At 33.0% G+C, this 21818-nt stretch overlaps 1 protein-coding gene across 1 annotated transcript in view; it reads left to right on the plus strand.

Annotated features, from left to right (window-relative positions):
* LOC145671044 (multidrug resistance protein homolog 49-like) overlaps window positions 1-21818 on the plus strand; it is an 82855-nt gene that overhangs the window by 4250 nt on the left and 56787 nt on the right. The window contains exons 3-10 of the mRNA XM_081739724.1: window positions 3548-3648; window positions 4573-4744; window positions 6708-6832; window positions 10450-10639; window positions 12653-12877; window positions 15782-15907; window positions 18996-19199; window positions 20558-20728. Coding sequence (XP_081595850.1) covers window positions 3548-3648; window positions 4573-4744; window positions 6708-6832; window positions 10450-10639; window positions 12653-12877; window positions 15782-15907; window positions 18996-19199; window positions 20558-20728 — 1314 coding nt within the window. The remainder of the gene's footprint in view (window positions 1-3547; window positions 3649-4572; window positions 4745-6707; window positions 6833-10449; window positions 10640-12652; window positions 12878-15781; window positions 15908-18995; window positions 19200-20557; window positions 20729-21818) is intronic.

Genomic DNA, 21818 nt, shown 5'->3' on the forward strand with positions numbered 1-21818 from the left:
ACGTATTCAAAATTGCAGACAATAAAACTAATCGTTTAATATGAAATAAAGCAAATTTAGTAACATCAAATATTATAGGATACTAATTTAATTTCACAATTTAGAGTTTTTCATTTTTTAAATCGCCGAGCATGTCTAATCACGATTATAAGAGGCATAATAATGTATTACTGCCCATCTTACCCTCTCAATCGCTTATCGCTTCAATGTGTATAGATGTTTCCATTCTTCGCAGATATAATGGAAATCTAAGGATCATGGAGTTTAAAAAAGTTTAAAGTTTCAGATGTTCAGGATGACTCAGAGATTTCTCCACGTCAGGATAGAAGCTGGAAATGGTACTACACAGTTTTAGTACTTCAAAATATACATTTTATACATTTCCAGTAGAAATATGAATCAGTTACTTAGATCCAAACCAGGGTAGGATCTTTCATCTTAAACATTTTTAATAACTTATAGCTTTTCAACATATTCAGAAACAAATACAAAATAGTATATGAACGATAGAACAAGATCATCTTTGGCAAATACAGTAGCTTAAAACAAATAAAATTCACAAATTTAACACAATAAAAATAAAGTGCACAATGACTGATAACAATATTTTCAGGGCACTAATAATTAAAAGGGTAAGCTACTGTAACGAAAAAAGCGGACGTTATAGTGGCTCTGTCCTAGAATATTTCCTTCCGGTAGTACAGAATCCTTCTTCGATACCAGACCAAGAAAACGTGGGATCAGCAATATTGTATTCATGGATTTTTCTGGGATTCTCGTGTTTCTTTCCTCTTTTTTAAATCAACTATCTTTCCTAATTCACTTTCATTAATCATGAATCTCCTTTAGTTTATATAAAATTGAATTGGGACGTAAAACTAAAGATTTCAATACATTCATTTTAGTCACATTATTGATACAAATTTAAATGATAAAGAATTCAAAAATATATTATCATTGCCGGAAGTGGAGGGGTATGCTATACTTGTACTAGACAGAACTTATCGTCATCAATCATTATCAATCCCTTACTAGATAGAAGATTTTCTACATTTCGTGAGCGTGACACAAACTGGGATTGTTTCCCACGGTACTTTGTCTCTTCGTATCAAGTCAAAGATTTTCCACTTGAGATACATCAGCACTTAACTAGTAATATGAAGTTGTTCAATCCGAATGCATTCCAGCTTTGCTTAAAACGTCTCCTATTTTATTTCATAAGCTGCCATCCATAGAAATCGTCTGTGCCAAGTAGACACAAATATGCAATTCCTTTAATTCTATATATATATATATATATATATATATATATATATATATATATATATATATATATATTTAAAAAAAAGTTGTGTCACATTTTTCTTCTAATTTGAACATTATCCACATTTATTTTTAATCTAACTTCCTCGATCTTCAAAGCAAGCTTTACAATTCTATGATTCTGTTTGCGGAAAGAACGATGTGATAAGCGAAACGAAGATGGCTTAAATGTTATTCGTTTATTTTTTTGTTCTGTCGGTTCAGAAACCGAAACACAAGTTCAAGTACACAAATAAAAAAGAAGGCTCCACCCTAACTGTCTAGATCCTTACCGTCTTTCTACAATCAAACAAGGTAAATATTTGTACAGGCTTCTTCATAGATGTTTCAACAACTTTAGTGTACCTTCTTCAAAAGTATTCAAGAATATAGGTAATCGTCGCGATTTTAACAGAATAATGTGCTGTGTTTGGTATCTAGCATATACTTCAAAACGTATTGAAGCTTCCTCGTGTCCATATAGTTAGCTTTCGGTGCGGAGAGCCGCAGGTTTGATTCCCGGTGGAAGTTCATATGTTTAGGATCACAGTACGCACATTATATGTACCGTTTTAATCAAGACAATACCGTTTTCATCTTATTTCCTGATAGTTCTGTCGTTTTAAGAAAAACATCAATTTTGTCCTTTCGTTTCCTTCTTAGATTTCATCTTTGTTAAAATATGTTGATGTTGACCAACTAACAAGAAATACCATGTTTTGAAAAATAAAATATCAATTTCATATTTTTTAAAAGAAAAAACTAACTCCACTTGGAAAGATTTAATGTTGGTCAACGGTAAATTATTATTCATAAGTAATAACCTATAATCGTATGTCAATAGCATAGACACAAGTTATAAATATATAACCGTTAAGTCTATTGTTCGATACTATATAACGTAGTGATTCACTCAGTTAAAAATTATATATATGCAGGGTGTCTCAAAAGTTCCCTGACATAGGGTAACTCTTTTATTATCAGAGTTACAACAAAATGTAAGAGGGGAAACCATCTCCAAATAAAGTGAAAGATTTTTTTTAATCGGACGAGCTGTTTGGGCTGTACACTCTTTATGCACTCAATGTTAAATGAAAATGCAACGTTGCCATTTACCTTGACCCACAACATAAGTGAACGAAGTTATTGTTTGAAATAGGGGCTGGCCATCAGACGTTAGGGTAAAAGACAGTAACTTCATTCACGTATGTTGTGGATCCAGGTAAGTGGCAACGTTGCATTTTCATTTAACATTGGGCACATAAAGAGTGTACAATCCAAACCGGCTGATCCGATTTAAAAAAAAAAAAATCTATCACTTTAGATTGAAAACATCATATTTGGAGACGGTTTTTCCTTTTACATTTTCTTGTAACTGATAATAACAGAATTATCCTTTGTCAGGGAACATTTGAGACACCCTATAGATAGATAGATAGATAGATAGATAGATAGATAGATAGATAGATAGATAGATAGATAGATAGATAGATAGATAGATAGATATAGATATAGATATAGATATATTACTATATGTTCACATCACTTGTTCGGCTCATATCCGATGTCTGTTCTAATTAATGTGGTTGAGTTTGCTAGTTGAAGATTTTGTGACATAAGATCTTTGGTTCAACCTCATGGTATAATCGAAATAAATTAAGATCTCCCTCTACATCTAACTAAACTTTTATATGTGTTATAATGCTAAAGAAGAATAATAAACTTAATATGTTGATGCAATTAAACCATTCTCTTATTACCTTAACATTACTTCCATCCCATTTTTGTCATCTCAATATCTTGTTTTCGTCTCAGAGAAATATGGTTAGCCTAGATTAATGTTGATCTATATCTCATATAATCTCGATGCTGAAACGAAGCGATAGACACCAAAACAAATTAAACAACCAATCTAAAATACATTATCCATTAAAAAGAAAAACATTGAATTTTGGTCTTCTCACATTTATACACACACTTTTCAAAATGAAATTAGGATGAAGTATTATTAGGATGAGTGAGATGTGAAACATATTTTCCATTTATGTGAAATTAGTTACGCTAGGGTGAAATAAATCGAAACACAAAAACAAGGTATAAAAATGTCGTTAATATTAACTATAGATAGAGATATGGGTATAAGGATATATGATAAAATTTTGATACATTCTAGTTATATTGATATCAGTTACGTATTAGTTTTATTTTTGTATATTTAACATTACTTTTTTATTTCACTTTCCAGATTTTGCGAATTAGGAATTTATTTTTTAAATCAGTACTGAGGCAGAATATTGGATGGTATGATACACATCAAACAGGAGACTTTGCTAGCCGAGTAACAGAGTAAGGTTTCTTTATTTTAAATATAATCTAACTTAGTTGGTAAATGAAACTTCATTTTTTGTTTGTTTGCTTTGCAAATCAAATTCATCTTACACAAAAATTAATCATAATAAAAACAAATATTTTGTCACTTTTCCAACACCTTAAAAATATCTAAATGATATACACAATTTTAAATTCAATGCTAATTTAACATTTGTATATACTACGATCTTTGGTTTCTTTATGTATATTGTTATCTTTATCCATTGTTTGTGTACTGCTGGATGAATGTCTTTCCATCTATTCTCCACAAACATCTACTTCAGCTAATATTTTCTGCAGTGCTTCTTGATTTCGTTACGTGACCTTGTAGTATGAGTATGTTCTCTAGGTTTCTTCTGATCCGTTACTATGCAACCAAAAATTTTGTCTACAATTATACGTACAATATTTGATACTAATAAATGTATTATTCGAATGAATATACAGGAATCCTCGCTTGATGTGAAATTTTTTCATCATAAAAAATATGATAAATAATATTTAATTTTTTTTTTAACTGAATGACAAATCTATTGCCAATTCGTAAATATATGTAATAATTAAAATTGGGTTACATTGAAACCCGCATCACTCAAAACCGCATTATACATACTGTTCCTGTATTCAAATAATACATGCGATTTGATTTTTCACTTCTTAGAAGCAGTTCCTGAAATTATCTCACTTATATCTGTACTTGTTACCAAACCTAACTTTACTTCAAAAAATTCCCTCGTACTTCTACCTAGATATATTTTCTAGATCCACTTTGTGCCTATATATAGAAACATTTTTGTTTTTTACATAACTTACACTTTTTGTTAATATATTTACAGTAAGAGAGGTATCCATAAAGTTAATTTTCTCATAATACTTAAAAGGAATAATTATACTTTTCAGAGATCTTTATAAATTGCAAGAAGGTATTGGAGAGAAAGTAGGGATGTTCCTCTACCTCAGTTCTTCATTCATTGCGAATATAATTATTGCTTTTGTGTATGGTTGGAAACTTACATTGGTTGTACTATGTACAACTCCCGTCCTCGTAATCTCAACTGCAATTGTTTCTAAGGTAATGTTACTTTATGTTACCCTATAAAAGTATTTGATAAAATAGTAATGAGAAAGATATATGTATACAATTATTTAGTAAGTAATAAAGTTCATTGAATAACAGCACTATTTTCTATTTTTACTTTATATTTTTTTTCTTTTCTATATTTTGAAATAAACGGATATTCTGGTTTTGATTATTGATTCTTTGCTTACTTAAATGATCCTTGCTTCCTACACATAAATCAGTTCTATGTATGAAGGTATTGTGTTCATACATCTCACGTCACTTTTGTACAACTGAATTTATACACAAACAAAACTTAACTTTGTTTGAAAATTTAAGTGATATTATAGTAGTTATTTTAGATAAATAAGCAAAATGATTTCATTAGAATATGCACTCATTTTAACGTAAGAAATAGAATACTTTCTTATATAGTAAATTAATGAACTTAAAAACAAAATATGGAGTTGATATTGCAAAATCTTATAAGAATATATGTAGTTGAGAGTGACTTTACTGTCTATCTCTGGAATTTTCTTGCTTTCCGTCGACCATCTGTCAACGAGCTTCCAGACTTTTAAAGCTAAATATATTTCGTCTCCTTAGCCTGTTTATGTTCTATTCATGTAAGCACTATTTATTTTGAATTCTGAATGCACAGTACATGATGGGACTAATTTATTCTAACTGACTAATAATCACGTAATGGAGTTAATGAAGAAATTGTGTAAAACACAAGAAGTTACAAACATTCAAGAATAGCATTCTTCACATAATGTAGTAATTAAAGAGAGAAAGCAAGGTTTATGACAGAAAACGTATCTAGGGAAAAAAATATTACCTCACATACATGATAGTAGAATAAACAAAAAACAAAAATAAAGAGCATGAAAAATAAATGTAATAACTGTAGCAAGAGATAAGCAAGATACATTAAGATAGAGAGAGACGTTAATTCTTTTTTTCTGTAAGCTTTTCATCTATAGATTATAAGTTGAACACTTACACTGAAACCAACAGTAGCTAACTTAGTCTGGTATGTGTTTGGAATTATGTGCTTGTTTATTATCTTAGACAAAGATACAATAGTGAAGTCATTTTATACTAATGAACGGGAACCCTCTCCGCTGTCTAAGCAAGCAAGCATCTTTGTTGTACGAGATATTCGGCTCGATTCCCATTGAAAAACCCTTGACATTTGAACGAATCATGTTGATTCGGATTCCACCTTAAACTATAGGTCTACGTCTTATATAGCCTCGGTTCTGAAAAGGGACGCCAAATTCCACAACCAAATAACTAATCAATGAACGGGGCGAAGGAGGGGTCGCTCAGAATTAGAGCGTTTACATCAGAAGTAACATGTTTATGTATAATTATTCAAATACTTTACATTTCAAGTACAGATAAAAAAGAAAAAGAAAAAATCTTGTGGTTGGAAGCTGTGGAATTTATACAAAACTATGTCATATGCTTAGTTCCTTGTGTTAAAAACTGAAAGCTTAATGTATGACATAATTAACCAGACATTCATTTCCTTTTCTATAAATTAATTACATGAACTGATATTGAATGAATTGCATACCTTTTTACGTAGTGATTATAACGCATTATTTTAGAACATTTTTTGAAAATGAGATTCCAAACTTAAGGAAATATTTCATATAATAATTTTACGTTTTTCTGAATAATAAATATAAAACAAACTATGCCCTTACGAAGGGATCATGAACTGAAACGCACGTCTTCTTTTTCAAATGATTGTTAGTTCTCTGTTGACTTTTTCTTTGGATTCCACATACAAGTTAGAATAAAGACCATCGAAGAACAAAAATAATAATTAAATGGAACTCATCATACGCAGTTGGCACAAGCTTGACGCTATCAAACAAAATTTTCATTTTACTACATTTATAATGAAATACAATACGTTTAAGAATAATTCAAATATATATATTTTGATTTTATTGTTTAGGTCCAAACCTCTCTGACTGAACAAGAGTTGGAAGCCTATGCCAAATCTGGGTCAATTGCCGAGGAAGTTTTAAGTGCGATAAGAACTGTTGTTGCCTTTGGAGGACAGGAGAAAGAATCTGAAAGGTTGGTATACTAAATATACGTCACATTTTATTGAAAACAGTTAGCTTTTGGTGAGATGTTTCACAGCATACTTATCGACAAAAAATAAAATTATTTAACGATGGTGAGTATCTGCGCCATCTTTGTTTTTATATCATTGATTTATATGAAGATTATTTTTTCTTTCTTTGGAATAAACTAAAATTTTTAATTGTTTGATTTTACTGATTTCTTCCCGAAATTTATTTAAATGTCTGTTACTTTGTGAAAATTATTTTTTGTTATATAAAATTTTAATATTGAATATTCAAATTTAGTATAAGCACGGCTGGCTCTACAATATGTGCAACACGTGCATTTGCACGGGGCAGCAAAATCTTTCATGACTATATTATTTAAAATATATATTTCTTGTTGGAAACAGATTTCATGATGATGGTAGTTAGATTTACTAAGCTGACCTTCTATTTTAATACTACATTCATAAATCATGTTTAAGTCCCATTAGTTTAAGATCACATGGATAGTGCTAAAGCAAATGGTCAAACAAATCCCATCATGAATTGTTTAATTGTTACCAAATACAAGAACTCAATTCTCGAACAGTAGCAAACACCTGTTCCACTTAGTTAGTTATCATAGTTTTGTCTTGTCTGAAACTAGTCTTGTCTTGGTAACAAACAAATTCCTTATCATTGAAAGTGGAAACGACTTTTTTTTTAAAAAAAAATCTTAACAGATGTAGAAGAAAAATCAAGAGATAAAGATAAAAGAGCTAGTTGCACTGGAATTGCAAACTGATACATTGAGACTGAAGCTCGATATTGAATTCTGTAAAAAGAATTACCATCTTTCCTCTGCAGGTATGCTTGCTTTATGTTTCACTAACATAATAGATTATTTAGAGAAAGAAACGAGACACAACAAGTTGTATTTGTAGTATTTAGGCCTTTGTGAGTGTGAGTACACTTTCCCTCCCCTTCGTTATTTATGACGGGGTAGCATACTTAAAATCGTGGCTTTGAAGATTTGTTCTTTCTGGAGAAATGGGGCGACAAATGGGACATTACATGGGGCAGCAAATTGCCTAGGAACGGCCCTGAGTATAAGTAATAGTAAATTTATACATATACTGCAAATTCATTCAATATTAGACCTGACGAAACAATTTTATAGGCTTTATGACGAAAAATCCATTCATTTGTCGTAACTCTGAGTAAATGAACTGACTTTCTATTGATGTAAAAATTACAACGATCCGGGTTCCTATCTCGTACATTCGTATGGAATTTATTATCAATTCTGCTTATAATTATGCTTAAGAAATTTATCTTTCTCTAATTCCGTAAGAAATGTAATATTTTAATATATTTTATTTAGTTCTACGAGGATTGTATCTAGATCGTCATCCTCTCTAAAGATAAATAAGATGTCATACTGCACTTTGAACTCCAAAGTACTACATCTAACTTCACGTCATAGCTGAAGAATTTTCTGCTAACAGAAAAATATAATCCTGCTTACTGTTTTATTTACAAATTCCTCTCGATCAGCAAGCAACTGCTATTCTAAACAGGACTTCAATTAAAGTATTAAACTCACATATCCCCGATTTGCTATGAACAAACTAGCAATCTTGTATTTTATTTGGAAAACTTACTGATTTCAAAGTTTTCAACTATAAATCAATCCATAGCTTAACTTAGAGCAATTCTTACTTAATCAAAGTATATTTACAACACTTCAAGGCTGCACAATTGAAAAAATTAAAATATTTTAAATCGGAATTAAGAAAACGTACCTCATGCAATACCTACTCTCAAACACAAATTCCCGGCTCTTGAATTGTTGTATATCGGGATTCATTTAGCCGTTTCCATGGAAACGTGTACACCTAAGATATGATTGAGGAGACATAAACGATTATATGAAAGTAATTCGGTCTATTAAATTAATAATCGGATTTTATAGACAATTTTCTTCAAATTACTTATTTCAATTAATAAGCACCGAAATTGTTACTAAATGATATAGAAAGGAAATAAATTAATTATGCTTAAAACAAAATTCAGAAGTATATTGTTTTATGTAAAAAATTAATCTTGCATATTAGTATTCTTACACCTACCTCTGAACTCTGTCAGTGACAAATCATTCATGCAAATGATATAAACACAAAAATGTAAAATAAATAAATAAATAAAAATAAAAAAAAAACTACAGTAAAATCTTTGAAATCTACATCAAATTACAATTACTATAAAAATTACTATAATGGAAAATCAGAAAAACATTCCCTTATACCCCACCTTTTTCTTTAAAATTCCTTATTTTCACTATCATGCGTAAGAATATTATACTCTGAAATAAAAAAAAATAGACAAAGAACATTCACCTTAGACCATTTATACTGTTTAGAGCTACTTCGTGACTAAGTGGTTAGCGTGAGAGACCCAGGCTCGATTCTCGGCGGGAGTACATGTGGTTCTGATTCTACGTTAATCAGTACATCCTGTCTCATATAGCCTCGCTGCTGAAAGGGACGTTAACCTCAAAACCAACTCAACTCAATTCATTTATACTGTTTATGTACATCAAAGGGTGGAGCATGGTCAATATTTTTGTTAGCAAAAATGAAAGAAATGTTTGTTGAAACATAGCTACTTGTGTCTGAACTAAATTTGGACAAATTTACAAAACAATAAAACAATATAAATAAAATAAAAATAAATAAATAAAAAATTAAAACAAAAATTTTACAAAAACCAACATTTATAAATTCAGGACAGAGACAAAAGAGCAGAGTGAAAGAGAAGCCACATGAAAATCATCGGGACTTCTTTAGACTCAGCTTTCGGCATTTACATTGCTCAACAAGTTTCCTTTCAGAAGCATTCGACAGAAAAACTTCTTCTCGTAAAAACTGAAGTAACGTATAGTTTCACAGCATAGTTGTTGCTATAACTACCTAAGTTTTAGTTTGTACCCCTTCTCCCCATACACACAAACACAGACAGAATACATGTCATCTGCTGCAAAATATTACTTCTTAAGTATCCATTTGGCACTTTTAACTCTACAAGTGCAAGTTTCTTTGAAGCTTCGATTATGAATTCAACGTAATCAAATTTCTCAGAGGCCCTTTTTCAATGGTATCATGCACCTTACGGAATTAATATCTTTAAACTAAAATTTTCAGTTTTTATTTGTAGAATGTCCCTAAAATTTTCCGTTGAAAACTTGTTTTTGATTATATGAAAGACATGGGGAATACAGCGTATAATGGTAACCAACAATAAAATCAATGTTGATTACCACTATGTTTCTCCTTGCCATTCATATGTCCACTGTCCATTAACTATTACAAAATAGATCAATGTAGAATAAAGAATTTAATTTTTTCTATCAACGTGATTCTAGTAAGTTTTCTCGAGCTATCAGCCAAGTGAAAATATTGACGTTCGACGTTTCGAATGTAGATATTGTATTCATAGTCAGGAAGTGTGATGAACCCTGAAGATGAATGCAATGTCTACATTCGAAACGTCGGAAGTCAATATCTTTACTTAGCTGATAGTCCAAGAAAACTTACTAGAACTAATTTAGAATGCTTTACTTATTTACCCTCATATTTTTAGGTTCAAGACCAATCTCAAAGAAGCCAAAAGAACTGGGATAAAGCGAGGATTGATGTCCGGTATAGGAGGAGGAGTAATGTGGTTTATAACATATGCCAGTTATGCGTTAGCATTCTGGTATGGAGTTACTTTGATACTTGATCAGCGAGATGACCCAAATCCAGAGTACACACCAGCAGTGCTTGCAATTGTACGTATGATATTATTCAATAATGATATATTGGTTTATAAATATACATTTTAATAATTTATCTTTTCTTTTAATTTCTGTATTTGAAATGTGATAAAGGGACTATATATGCATCATTTTAATACTTTTTACAAGTTATTTTTCTTTAATCATATTTTGAAATTTGAGTAGGTAGTAGACAATAAAACAATAATTTAAACTTTCAAAAACAATTTAAACACTAACTTAACACTATTCAGAGAGTTCTTCAGAAACTGAAAAAAAAAAATTACAATCTGACAGTGCCAGAACCGGGTTATATGATGGATGCATTAAAACTCCCAGCCAACTTCTTTAAATTTCTGGAGAGTCGTTAAAACGCATTGTCAGTGTGGTATATAACACCTTTTATTGACCAATTCCGACCGTTTCTTTTGAGTTACTAGGTGCACTTACGGTAATTGAATCACTTGTTGTTAAAAGAGCGTATGTAACATTTCTCACAATTTTAACTTTTTTAAAGAAATAAGTGTTTCAGAGCTAGATGTAACAATTTGTGATAAAAGGACGTGTGTTTCTTGAAACGTGTTATAAATATAAGGCATTTTTATTTTTGTCATAAATCAAACTGTCTCGTAAGGAAACAGTTTTTGTCATTTCCTGGAAAAATTTTTATTCCACATACGTCCTTTTAACAGAAATCGATTCAATTGTCGACAGTACAGATTCGAGTCTATCGTTCCGATCGGCGACAGCAGCTCATGATACACGATGCTCGTAAAATCCCATCGAATGCACAAGATCACCTTTCTGGCCATCAGTATGGGCTTTGTGAGCTTTTCTTCGCTTCGACCACAATCTTTTTCGCATATTATTTTCGTTAGTTATCCACTTTTTGTCATTCACAATCGATCGTTTCAGAAATAGATCAAGATCAAGACCGTTTCAGTAGAGATTCACTGACGAAAATTCGTCGAGTAAATGTTTTTGAGTCAGATCATGTGGCATCCAAATATCGAGGTATTTTTTATAGCCAGTTGTCTTCTAATGGTTTAACACTGTTTGGTGATGGACGTTTGGGTCATTGTTAGTGCCATGACTGCTTACGTGCCGGTCTTGTGGATTTTTCTCAGAATTCATCCACTTTTTGTATGATTGATTGTTCACTGCGAGATCAACTTGGAAATCGAAATTTCCAAAACGAAAAAAATTGAATCATCTTTTATCTGTTGATTTTGATAATATCTTGTCCATGAACAGTGTACATTTCTTCACATACCTGGCACAATGTTTTTTTTTTTTTTTTTTTTTAAATGAAATGGTAAAATGTAGCACAATTTCGAGAAAAGTTCATTTAGCTTCATGGCGCCATCTTACGTTTAATTATAAGAATTTCAATATCTACTAGCTTCAATTGTCAGCTGTTAATTAATGCTAAACCTGCTAAACTTGTGACTCATATATCAAAGATTTGAGAAACTAACGCCATTTGGTGAGCAAAAGACTATCCGATATGAATATCTTTTTTTAAAAAAATACATAACGTTAATATTGCATGTTTATGTAAGAAATATAAACTCCAATATTCTGGTTTTTGTATTCCAAGTCTTTCTGGGAAAAGGAAATTAACAGGCTGACTGATTGGAGCTTAATAAGTCTGTTTCTAGCATCAAGCCTTTGTGAGACAAGACCTACTATTTAAAGTGAGATCTGAAACACCACTCAGACTTGCGTCCGTATCTGCACAATACCATTGGGATCTAACCAGGGACTATGCACAAAGAAACACTCGTTAGGCAGGAAACGCTAGAGAAAGAAAAAAAGAAAAGTCTTTCTTTGTATATACAGTATATAAGGAATGATTTGTATAACGTTTAAATTACTTGTTTATGTACGAAATGAAATACCCAAAATTGTGTTTTGTATACTTTCGATGTATTATTCCAGTCCATGTATATTATTATGGATAGACAGTATGTGTAGTACCATTCATTTATAACTTTGACAAAATAGAAACTTTAATTGCTGTTACAGGTTTTCTTCGGAGTGCTTACTGGAGCAATGAATATAGGTCAAGCTTCACCTTACATGGAAGCTTTCTCCACTGCTAGAGGTGCAGCCGCAACCATTTTTTCTGTTATTGATCGAATCCCTCCAATAGATACATTATCTAATGAGGGTGATAAACTTCCAACTGTGAATGGTTCTATTACATTTCATGACGTTCATTTTAATTATCCCTCCAGACCAGATGTAAAGGTATGTATAAAAATAACTCTTGAGAAAAATACCAGTATGAAACTTTAATCATGTTGAATAAAAGTTTGTCATTTTAATTGCTTAAAATGTTATTATTGTCGGTATCAACTACAGTATCTTTAAATGAAAATTTAAATAGTCGAGACACTGTATATAAAGATAACATTTATAATACTGAACTAATGGTTTACTTTTTTATTAAAGTAATTTGCCTAGGTATATTACGAAGAAATAAGATTAAAATAGTTATAAAGCAGACAACAGTAGTCAAAATTGAAATATAACTTCTGCATATAAGTTTTGCTTACATTTATAAAATATTGATATTCATGTTATCTGAATTCCTATCCATCTCTAAATTCTTTCAACTTTTTATTTTCATAAGCATTTCGATATAGATTACATTTTTCTCCATATATTCTATTTGTTAGTTGATTTGGGGTTTAGTGGTTCCTGTCAGAAGCTAGGCTATTTGAGACGTGCTTAACGTGAGATTTAAACTTCGTGATCTCCCACCGGGAATCGAACCCGAGTCTCCATCGCCAAAGGTGAGTAAGATAACTATATATATAGCAACGTGGGAGGACACACAATTACTGAAGATAAACAATTAAAACATTTGATTATTCAGAGCTTCATATTACATTTCTAATTAGTGTATTTTATATTTATATGGAAACAAAGTAAAAAAAATAGCACAAATAATGTAATGAAATGCCCTTAATTGTTTATCTAATTGAAAATATTCTACACGATGTGTATATATATATATATATATATATATATATATATATATATATATATATATCAGAATTTTGTAGCTTTTTGAAACAATAGAACATTTTGCAATATATGTATTTGGCACAATCTTACATGAAAGTCTTTACATTAAATTGTCATATATATGGAGGAAAATTGAAAGAATTAGTTGGGTCGAACGGAAGACGAATGAGATGATGTTAGAAATGGTGGGGGAGAAAATACAATTTTAGATATTATTAAAAAGAGGAAGAAAAACTGGTTGGAACATTGGCTAAGAACGAACTGTATGATGAGGGACATTTTAGAGGGTATGGTCGCAGGAAAGAGAGGAAGGGGGCAAAGGAGACTACAATTAATGGACGATATCAAAACACAGAAATCATACGTGAAGACAAAGAGGTTAGCGGAAGACCGTGGAGCATGGAAGCTTCTCAGTTGCAGCAAGTGACTTGCCAATAATGGCAGAATATCTATGATGATGATGATGATGATGATGATGATGATGATGATGGTGATGGTGGTGGTGGTGGTAGAAGAATCTGAAATTTATTTCTCAGGTTTCATCAAGAACAATATTTGTAGAAATAACCATAAGTCCTCTTGTCATGCCAATTCTCATTCTATAATCACCTACGTCTGAACTTACATGAGATAGCTCTTATTATTGTCTTATATTACTCAGTACATTAAGTATACTTACTCGTATATACTGCTAATTATAATAGAAAATTGCTTCCAATTATAATAAAAAAGATTTTTAAACCATAAACTTTTTCAACTTTTCTGAGTGTCAAATGTGGGTTTTACCTCTTATATTTTGCTATTTGGTCAGCAATGTCTTCATGAAAATACTCATCTTCAGTATTTTATTGAAGTCAGGGGTACATATTTTGAGTGACTTAAATTTGCTTCTCTTAGTCAGGACAGAGTGTATTTTATTGCCAGGGAAAGTTTTGGTATATGACTTTGGATTGAAAAAGAATACATGGTTTAGTCAGTTTATGGACAAAATTTATGTCAAAAGATATTACTTTGACAGAATCATAACCATATTGTAAGGTTTTCACATGTCTTTACACCATGGTCTAACCATGTGTCTATTACACGTGCTTGCAGTAAACAAACAAACTACAGACGACAGCAACGAAGAGGCGTCGTTCATCATCACCAACATTCGACTTGTGACTCAGGGGCTAGCAGTCAGCAACATTATGGTATAAAAGAGGAGACCATACCTTAAGAAGTATCAATCTCACCCAGTTGATCACACTACCAAAGCCCTAAGGCGCGTGGTCATTGGGAACACCTTACCCCTCTCTCAGCGACGTCTGATCAATTGGGAGACACCTTTCCTACAAGCTCTAAGACGCCTGCTCATTGGGCTCCTTTTCCTCTCTAAGACACCCGGTCATTGAGAGTAACCTAACCAACAAAGCTCTAAAACGCCTGATCATTGGGTTCCTTTGACTTCTATACCTATATAATTAGAGGAAAGTTTTCTTATTGTAATATACCTAGGTACTTGTATTCAAGAGGAACTTTTGTAATAAAAGGTGATGAAAAAGTCCAATCTCCCGTGTACCGTTTTTTGCTCTACCCTGTAGAACAGAGAGAATTTTACAATATTCATCAGAACATGTAAACAGTAGCTTTTCTACCATGCCTTGTTTTATATATAAGTTCCGAGAGGTTCCAGGATCTAAGCCCATAGAAAATCATCTCTGGAGATTATGTTCTTCGATATTGTCCTTGTAAAATTGTGTTGATTTGTAATGTGTATAAAAGTTCTTTATACTGCATAGAATTTCAATGGCTTCTACTTTTAAGTATTCCAATAATAAAATATCTAATCTCAATTTAGTCCGAATTTCTAAATGTATTTTTTCTACTCAAGTTTAAACTTACTTTCTGTAAGACATCTCTGGATTATAAATTTATTTCATAAATAGATCATAGGATGTTGGTATTAATACTATAGCTTATGTTGTAACTTAAATAAGATTCATATTGTTCTATAAGCAGATGTTCTAATTGTACAGGAAGTCTGGAAGTATTATGCCTAATAATACAACTGTATATTAGTTAAACTATATTTACTATACACGCTCAATGTCTTTATTAGGCTGAATATATTTGTTTCAGATTCTTCAGGGACTTACTTGCTCAATAAAGAAGGGACAAACTGTTGCGTTAGTTGGTAGTTCTGGATGTGGAAAGTCAACATGCATCCAACTTATTCAAAGACTCTACGACCCACTTGAAGGTTCAGTAAGTAAATTAGATAATCTATATTATAAAATTGAAAGTCATTAAGTTTGTGACTCTTAATCTTTTGAACCACCCGACCGATCTCGATCAAACTTTTGACGTAGATGCAGTTCTGGCCTGGAAGTGTTTTTAACTATTCACTTTGACGGTAGAACTTAGGGAAGGGGGAGGAGAGGGAATTATCATATATATAGACAGGAAATCTCTTGTCGTCGCGAATTCTGTCGAGAAATTTGGAACTTGAAATATACAAAACGATAATCATGCCTGTTGTTCTGTATGGTTGCGAAACATGGTCGCTTACTCTGAGGGAAGAACATAGACTGAAAGTATTTGAGAACAAGATCCTTAGACGAATATTCGGACCCAAGAGGAACGGGAATGGGGAATGGCGGAAACTTCATAACGAGGACCTACATAATTTATGCGGTTTACCCAACATTGTTAAGGTCGTCAAGTCTAGGAGGCTTACGTGGGCGGGTCATGTAGCTAGAATGGAAGAAAGTAGAAACGCTTTCAGTCTTGACTGGAAGACCAATCGGAAAACGATCATTAGGAAGACCTAGGCGCAGATGGGAGGCCAATATTAAGATGGATCTCGCAGAGATAGGAACACAAAGTAGAAACTGGATCCAATTGGCTAAGGATAGAAGTCAGTGGAGAGCTTTTGTGAACGCGGCATTGAACCTCCGGGTTCCATAGGCCATAGAGTTAGTTAGTTAATTAGTAACTCTTGAACCACCCAACCTATCTCAATCAAATTTTCAACATAGCTGAGGTTCGGACCTGGGACAATTTCGTCATTTTACTTTGACGGAACAACGTAGGAGAGGAGGAGGGGGAGATATATGTTTAAAAAATAAAAATAAAAGTGACTGTCTTTGTGACTTCATCACTCTTGAATCATCCGACCGATTTCAACCAAATTTTCAACACAGATGAGATTCGCACCTGAGGTGGTTTTTATCATATCATTTAGACGATAGAACTTCGGGGAGGGGGAGGGAAGGGTATATGTATAAAAATAAATAAAATCTAATAACTATTGAACCACCGAAACGATCTCGATCAAATTCAACATAAATGAGATTCAGGGCTGGAAAGTTTGGGGGAGAGGAGGAGGGATATATATATCCCTCCTCCTCTCCCCCAAACTATACAGATGGTGATCAGAAAAATAGAAACACCTGTAGTTGGCAACACGTCAGATGTATGGGTTGGCAGTGGTGTCGTGGCGCCCGCAGCGCCGGACCGCTGATGGTGGTGTGTTAGGTCGGTCTTCATACTACGTCAGGCGCAGTGGAACAGCAGTGTCCAGTGGCTGCAGCAGACGGAGGTAGTGTAAAATGGGAGACCTCTCAGAGTTTCAAAGAGGGCAAATTGTTGGTGCGCGGTTATGTGGAGTGAGTGTGACGGCAGTGGCTACTGTGTTAGGCGTGTCGCGTGGGACAGTGTCGAAGGTGATGACGGCCTACACAACACACGGGAAAACCACATCGGGGAAGCGGAACAGTGGGCGGAAGAAAATCATGAGTGACAGGTCACGCCGGGTATTAAAGCACATTGTCACGCAGAACCGTCGTGCCACTGCGGAGCAAGTGACGGAGGAACTCAATCAGCACCTCCCCCACCCTGTTTCGACAATCACAGTCCGCCGCGAATTACATGACATGAACTTACGGGATCGTGTTGCACGGGCCAAACCGCTCATCAGGGACCATAACACTTTCGCACGCCGCAAATGGTGCCACGACCATGCAACTTGGACCTTTGAGGACTGGAAACGTGTGATATGGTCGGATGAGTCATCCTTCACCCTATTCCCAATCACGGGCCGTGTTTATGTGTGGAGAACGCCCAAAGACGCTTATGATCTGCAGTGTCTCCGCCCAACTGTGAAACATGGAGGCGGCTCGGTGATGCTGTTGGCCGCCATATCATGGTTTTCATTGGGTCCTGTGGTCACACTTAGCGGACGAATCACTGCCAATGATTATGTCGCAATTTTAGGAGACCACTTGCATTCTATGGTCCGGTTGTTGTTCCCGGACAATGACGCCATCTTCCAATATGATAATGCACCCATTCACACAGCTGGCGTTGTTGCAGTGTGGTTTGAGGAACATCGGGATGAAGTTCAACACCTCCCCTGGCCCGCCCAATCCCCAGATCTCAACATAATTGAACATCTGTGGTCCGTCTTGGAAACACGACTCCGACGACGATTTCCACCTCCATCCTCTCTCACAGAACTGGCCGATGCCCTGCACGAGGAATGGTGTAAAATTCCATTTGATACCATTCACGACCTCTATGCCTCCATCCCACGTCGCATCAAGGCTGTTCTAAAGGCGAAAGGTAGCCCGACACCATATTAATCTGGTAAGTTGCAATTTCTTTCAGGTGTTTCCATTTTTCTGATCACCATCTATCTATCTATCTATCTATCTATCTATCTATCTATCTATCTATATATATATATATATATATATATATATATATATATATATATATATATATATATATATATATATATATATATATATATATATATATAAAACTTAAATCTTGAACCACCCGACCGATTTCGATCAAATTTTCAACATAGATGAGGTTCGGGCATGTGATGATTTTTATTATTTTACTTAAACGGTACAACTTAGGGGAGGGAGAGGAGGTATATATATATTTATATATATGTGTGTGTGTATGTGTAAAAATGATGGAAAATGGCCGATATTAGTGTCGTTTTCATAGTTTTTGGTGTCGCTGAGATGAACAATGATCTTTCCGATGCCGTTTAAATCGATGCTACTAAAGAGGAAAAAGCATATTTCACGGGTACCAAACACAAGAGATACGAAGTGATTGTGCAGTTAAATTTTCATTTTAACCCAGCGAAGCGGGTAATCGATGCTAGTAATTATCTAAAATCATAACTATGAAAGTTAGTTAAGTTAATGGTGGTGCTATTTTGGCTTTTTAATTAATTTATTATAGATTTCATTAAAAGCTATCAATTGTTAAATAGTAAATATTGTTTTAAATATAACTACCATACGAATTACTTTTTGAATTATTGTTGTAGGTTACTCTTGACGGTGTTGATATTAGGAAACTTAATCTTTCCTGGCTGAGAAGTCAAATTGGAGTTGTTGGACAGGAACCGGTACTATTTGGTACCACTATAGGGGAGAATATTAGGTATGGAAGGGATGGTGTGACTCAAGATGAAATAGAAACTGCCGCAAAAGAAGCTAATGCACACGATTTTATCATGAAACTTCCACAGGTATAATAAAAATTATGACATTCTTCCTATTATAGATTTTATACAATTATAAACTGTTTTATACTAGTGATTTTCAGATTATCCATCATAATTCTTAAATTTTACATAATTTCTCACTTTCATAATTTGAATGGTTACATAATGAATCTCAAATAATAAACCTTCAGATATTCGCCTATTTACGTCATATTTAAATCATAATTGAAATGAACTGAATTTTTGTATAAGAGATTGATTATATCGTCGATATTCAGGCAGAAGTCACTAACTCCAAAAACGTACAAATTGAGTTAGGTACTTCTTCCAGTACAATAACGATACACACGGTGAAATACACGACGTTCTAACATTGTCAGGCTAGATGTAGCAGGTGAAATTGTGATGCTAAGCGTGGTTATCCTTAGTATAACAATGCCAACTGCTACATCTAGCCTCATAATACATATCAGAACGTCGTATATTTCACATTGTATTTAGTTCCTGTACTGGAAGAAGTGCCTAGCTTCATCCTTGTGTTTTTGGAGTTAGTGACTTGTGCCTGATGAGGCTAGATGTAGCAGATGGCATTGTTATGCTAAGAATAAACACGCTTAGTATCACAATTTCACCTGCTACATCTAGCCTGACAATGTTAGAACGTCGTGTATTTCATCTTGTGTATCGTTATAGTAATTGAAGAAGTGCCTAGCTCCATTCGCATGTTTTTGGAGTTAATGACTTCTTCGTGAACGCCGATGATATGTAACAGTTTGACTCTATTTTCAATTAATATTTAAGTAAAAAGTTAATTAAAATACAATTCCATTTACAATTAAATACTTTGTTATCAGAAAATAATTACGAAGTACAAGCAATTTTAAATAACTATAGATGAGGGTGTTGAAACCAATATTGTAATAGTTTCAATACCTTCATATAAATCAGAAACGCAACAGAACCTAGCTGTATGTATGATATACTATTAGCAATATATTATGTTCTTAATATCATTATACAGTATTTATTGTATGTCATTGAAATGAAATAAATATTCCATTAGTATGAACCCTACTGTACCCAAGTTTTATATTTATTTCACTTTAATGTATTGATTTTAGATACAATCTTAGTAATATTTTTATAACGTTTATTCCAAATACATATTTAATTACAATTTTCCTCGATGATCCCGTTATTGTATGCCATACTGAATATCGAGAAACAAGTTTTTCTTCTGATGTATTATTTCTATGTTCTTTATAGCTTCTCAGTCTATTTCTAATGAAAAAACTGTGAAGTATTCATACTGGTATAAAATCATAAGGTAATTCTTATGGCAATCGTTACTTCTTATTTATTGAAGTACATTTTCTGTTTAGCGCTACGACACATTGGTGGGTGAACGTGGTGCGCAGCTTTCTGGAGGCCAGAAACAAAGAATTGCCATTGCTAGAGCTTTGGTTAGAAAACCTGCTATTTTATTGTTAGACGAAGCAACATCAGCTTTAGACACCAGTAGTGAAGCAAAAGTCCAAAATGCCTTAAATAAGGTGAGATTTGTCTTTACCTGTGATAACATACAAATTAACAGTAGCTTACATATGTATTTTTATACTGTTATTTATACTATGATTAGAAATAATCATATATTTTTAAAATAATTTGTTACTTATTCCAAATCAATTTTATATGAGCATGTTGAACTGCATCAATGAAAGATTTAACACTAACTCTCACAAAAGAACATAAGGTTAAGCTATTCGTAAGCAAGTATTGAGGGCAATATTTAAATATCTTCTTGCTGAAACAAGAAAAAGGTAAAAAATTGATCAGTTTTAACAAGCAATCAAATATATACTTCTACAATACTTATTTCACTCAATCAATGAATATTTGGTGAGTGATATCTCCAACTAATAATTTAAAATATATGTACGAGATTTACAAATTATCATATTTTTTAAATACGTATCTACATATATTTATACTTTATGATTCTATGATTTCTAATACTAACGTAATATAAAACTGAATTTTAGATCACTCTTTAAGATTGTTTAGTAGTATAGAATATTTTAATGCTGTAACAACGTGAGAGGAATGACGTTGTAGTATAAAGCTAAATACAGGATGAACGGTAACTACGTGGACAAACTTCGGCGGGTGACAGTACATCTAAAAAGAAGCAAAAAAAAAAAAAAAAAAAAAAAAAAACATAGTGAACATGGGGGAAATTCCATCCCGTTTAGGAGTGACATAGTGTCGAAAGCGTGGGAACATGAAGTTCAGAGGCCAACAGCTTAAAAACAATACATTCTAGAGAGTGCAGTTAAAACGTCACTTAGAAAGTCATACCTACTCTATTGAAAGATACATGTTTGAAAAAGCAACTACGTGTGCGCACGAGATTAACAACGTATAACACTTCTTTCCTTTACAGCTTGATCGGAAATCCCTCCGTTCCTTTTGAGAATCCCGTGCGCACGCATAACTGTTTGGTATTACAGCACAAGTAAATATTTCAGTCTATTTGCAGGGCCAGAGTCGGATTTAGTTTTGATGAGGCCCTAAGCTATTAAAGATAATCGGTTTATGTATATGTCCAGCTTTTCTTTGTCAACTAGCTAGCAGGAGGAGCCC

This window comes from Thermobia domestica, chromosome 15, assembly GCF_964235325.1.
Source record: "Thermobia domestica chromosome 15, izTheDome1.hap1.1, whole genome shotgun sequence".
Classification (NCBI taxonomy): domain Eukaryota; kingdom Metazoa; phylum Arthropoda; class Insecta; order Zygentoma; family Lepismatidae; genus Thermobia; species Thermobia domestica.